Consider the following 4,300-nt stretch of genomic DNA (forward strand, 5'->3'; position numbering starts at 1 on the left):
TCTCTCTCTCTCTCTGGGTATGTCTACACTACCCCGCTAGTTCGAACTAGCGGGGTAATGTAGGCATACTGCACTTGCAAATGAAGCCCGGGATTTGAATTTCCCGGGCTTCATTTGCATAAGCGGGGAGCCGCCATTTTTAAAACCCCGCTGGTTCGAATCCCATGCAGCGCGGCTACACGGGGCTCGAACTAGGTAGTTCGGACTAGGATTCCGAACTACCGGTACACCTCGTGGAACTACACTAGGTAGTTCGAACTAGGAGGGTAGTGTAGACATACCCTCTTAGATTATGTCTATAGTACATGGCTCCATCGACAGAGCCATGTAGATGAGTTTACTAGACATAGGACAATGAAGCGGCAATTTAAATAATTGCCGCTTCGTTTACATCAAAATGGCCGCTGCGCTGTGCTGATCAGCTGTTTGGCGGCACAGCGGGGCAGTCTGGATGCTCCGCGGTCGACAACAGAAACCTTTGTCGACTGCTCTGTTATGCCTCATGGAATGAGGTTTACCGGAGCGGTTGACAAAGGCTTCCGTTGTCGACTGCGGAACATCCAGACTGCCGTGCTGTGCTGCCAAACAGTTGATTGGCACAGAGCGGCGGCCATTTTGATGTAAAAGAAGTGGTGATTATTTAAATTGCTGCTTCATTTTCCTATGTCTAGTAAACTCATCTACATGGCTCCGTCAACGGAGCCATGTAGTCTAGACATACCCTTAGATAAACCCGTGTGGATTGGAATTAATTGTGCTATCCTTCTTTACATATTGATTAATCTAACCGTGTATCTGCCATTCCACGCCTGGAAACAGTGTCAGACTGAAAGAGACTGCACTAGAAGAGGGAGGTTTCTTTCTGTTCTCTGGAACTGCCCGGGTGTACGGAAGGCTACGGAAAATCCATATTAAATGACCAGCGACCTCCTTAGATAGCTCCCTCTCGCAGCATAGACTGCCGGCATGAAAGAATCCAAAAACCAGAGAGAGAAAAACCAGGCTGCTGTTAAGGACAAGATGTGCAAGACTCCATCCACTTTTCTAACCTAACTCTTTCATACGCAGGAGGTCTTGTTCTCCTATACATTGCTCCCGAGTCCCCCAGGCTGTAAGCATGACCCAGAGAAAACACGCACACGCACATGCACATACACACACATACAAACTAACACACCCGCACACTCACAGACACACACGCTCTCACACACACTTAAGGTGACATCTTGCAACTCTAGCACAGTCCTCAATCCTACCACGGAAATGTAAATGTAAACCCCATCCTGCCCTACTGGGCCCCCATGATTTACCCTGTGACATTGGGGTGCTACCCCAGAGCAGCAATGGGACATGGTAATCTATAAGAGATGGGCGCTGTGGGAACCTTCGAGGGGAGGTGGCAGTGGGGAAGTCTAGGTTGGATATTAGGAAAAATTATTTCCCTAGGTGGGTGGGGAAGCACTCGGATGGGTTCCCTAGGGAGGGGGTGGAATCTCCATCCCTTGAGGTGTTGAAGGGCCGGCTGGACCAAAGCCTGGCTGGGATGATTGAGTTGAGGTTGGTCATGCTTTGGACCAGGGGCTGGACTTCATGATTCTTGAGGTCTCTGCCCGACCTGGGGTTCAATGGTTCTCTGAGATGTGTAGAGAAACACAGGCCGCCACGATCGCTGCATTTCTTTCCATTCCGCCATCTCTTCCTCCCCCTGCAGCGATGGAGAACCAGACGGAGGTGAGCGAGTTCATCCTACTAGGTCTGACCAGTCTCCAGGAGATTTGGGGTTTCCTCTTCACCCTCTTCCTGCTGCTCTATGTGGCCAGCGTTCTGGGCAATGGTGCCATCCTGGTCATGGTGATGGCTGAGCCCCATCTCCACACCCCCATGTACTTCTTCCTGGGCAACCTCTCCTGCTTGGACATCTTCTACTCAACGGTCACCATGCCCAAGTTGCTGGCTGGTTTCCTCTCCGGGCATCAGACCATCTCCTTCACCGGCTGCCTGGCCCAGCTCCACTTCTTCCACTTCCTGGGCAGCAGCGAGGCCATCCTCCTGGCCGTCATGGCCTACGACCGCTACGTGGCCATCTGCAACCCGCTGCGCTACAGGCTGGTCATGAACCCGCACGCCTGTCTGCTCCTGGCCACGGCCACCTGGTCCAGTGGTTTCCTGCACGCCCTGATGCACACGGTCATGACCTCCCGGCTGCACTTCTGTGGTCCCAACCATGTCCCCCACTTCTTCTGTGACATCAAACCTCTCCTCAGCTTGGCCTGCGGCAACACCCACCTCAACCTGAGCCTCCTCAATATCGTCACCGGAGGCATCGTGATAGGCCCCTTCATCCTCACGCTCCTCTCCTACCTCTACATCATCTCCTTCCTCCTTCTGAAGGTGCAGTCACGGGAAAGCAGGGCGAAGGCCTTTTCCACCTGCTCCTCCCACCTCATGGTGGTGAGTTTACTCTACGTGCCGGTCATCTTCAACTATGTGCTCCCCTCTCCAGAGGACAACCCGGAGCGGGACATGGTAGCCACCCTCATGTACAGCATCGTCACCTCCGTCCTGAACCCCCTGATCTACACCCTGAGGAACCGGGAGGTCAAAACTGCCCTGAGGAAAATGCTAGGGAGAAAACTGTGTCCCGGAAGGTCGTGAATCGGCTGAAGGTTGTTTCTCTGTCTATAGGGTTGAGAAAAATAATGGAAAATGGAAAATGCAATCTGCTGTTTGTCATTGAGTCAGGTGCATACTGGGAGCGGGTATTCGTGTGCAAGGAAGCACTTTGCATTAGGCACGGAGAAATAGGTTGTAGATAAGGTTCCTGAACTGGAGATTAAGAATTTAAGAATGGTCAGCCTGGGTCAGACCCAAGGTCCATCTAGCCCAGTATCCTGTCTTCTATTGGTGGTCAATGTCAAATGCCTCAGAAGGAGGAATACAACAGGTAATCCTCAAATGACCCCTTTGCTTTCACCCACCTCCACAGAAACATAGGTGAGGGACACCATTGCTACCTGTCCTGGCTAATAGCCATTGCTGGACCTAATCTCCATGAATCTATCTGGTTCTTTTTTGAACCCTGTTAAAGTCCTAGCCTTCACCGCATCCTCTGGCAAGGAGTTCCACCGGTGTTGGCTGTGTGCTGAGTGAATGAAAACCTTCCTTGTGTTTGTTTTAAACCTGTTGCCTATTTATTTCCTTTGGTGTGAAGTTTAATCATAAGAAATAGTTCAACGACTCATTGACTGAAAGGGCAGAAGGGGGTGATTGTGGTCTACTGGCCTGACCTCCTGAATGTTGAAGGCCACAAACCCACATTCACACACTCCTGTCCTAGATTTGTCATGTTTTATAGACTTCAAGTGACAGGGAATTGATGTGGTTGTGCGGAGGTCAGTAGAAATGTGAGGGTAGGGTGTAAGAAGTGGGAATAACCCTACGCTGGAAATGGATGGGGAAATCGTTCAGCTTGGCAAAAAGAAATAGAAAAAAATGTTTGCCAACATTTTTGGCAGAAAAATGTTAATTGTTCATGGGAGAAATGAAAATTGACAACAAACAAAAAATGTATATGAACATAAGAACGGCCAGACTAGGTCAGACCAAAGGTGCAGCTAGCCCAGTGTCCTGTCTTCTGATAGTGGCCAGTGTCAGGTGCCTCACAGGGAGTGAATAGAACAGGAAATCATCAAGTGATCCTCTCCCCTTTCACCCTTTTCCAGTGCTTGAGAAACAGAGGCTAGGGACACCATTGCTGCTCAGCCTGGCTAGTAAGTATTGATGGACCTGTCCTCCATGAATGTATGTAGTTCTTTTTTAAACCCTGTTAAAGCTCTAGCCTTCATAATATCCTCTGGCAAGGAGTTCCCCAGGTTGACTGTGCGCTGAGTAAAGAAAAAAACTTCCTTTTGTTTGTTCTAAACCTGCTTCCAATTAATTTCATTTGGTGCCCTTTTGTTCTTGTGTTACGGGAACAAGTAAATAACTTTTCTGTAGTCACTTTCTCCATACCTTTCCCAATTTTCTAGACCTCTATCTTATCCCCCCTTAGTCTCCCATTGGACATTAATGAAAATTGGGAAACTGGAAGTCACATTCAAATATTCCCTCTCTGTGCAGAAGTCAATTCCTACCAAACATCTGGACCCCACACACACCTCACCTCTATCCAGACTCCAAAGGTCCCCTCCAGCCCCGCACCTCTCCACGTCCACTGTAGCTGCCCACACAGAGGCTACGTCTAGACTGCATCCCTTTTTCGTAAAAGGGATGCAAATTAGACATATCGCAATTGCTAATG

At 49.5% G+C, this 4,300-nt stretch overlaps 1 protein-coding gene across 1 annotated transcript; it reads left to right on the forward strand.

Annotated features, from left to right (window-relative positions):
* Positions 1–1,707: 1,707 nt before the first annotated feature.
* On the forward strand, positions 1,708–2,655 carry LOC102452425 (olfactory receptor 12D1-like). The gene has a single exon (XM_006110488.3). The coding sequence runs from the start codon at positions 1,714–1,716 to the stop codon at positions 2,653–2,655; it is 942 nt and encodes a 313-aa protein (XP_006110550.3). The 5' UTR covers positions 1,708–1,713.
* Positions 2,656–4,300: the final 1,645 nt, after the last annotated feature.

The sequence above is a fragment of the Pelodiscus sinensis genome, chromosome 30, assembly GCF_052426305.1.
Source record: "Pelodiscus sinensis isolate ZL-2025 chromosome 30, ASM5242630v1, whole genome shotgun sequence".
Lineage (NCBI taxonomy): Eukaryota > Metazoa > Chordata > Testudines > Trionychidae > Pelodiscus > Pelodiscus sinensis.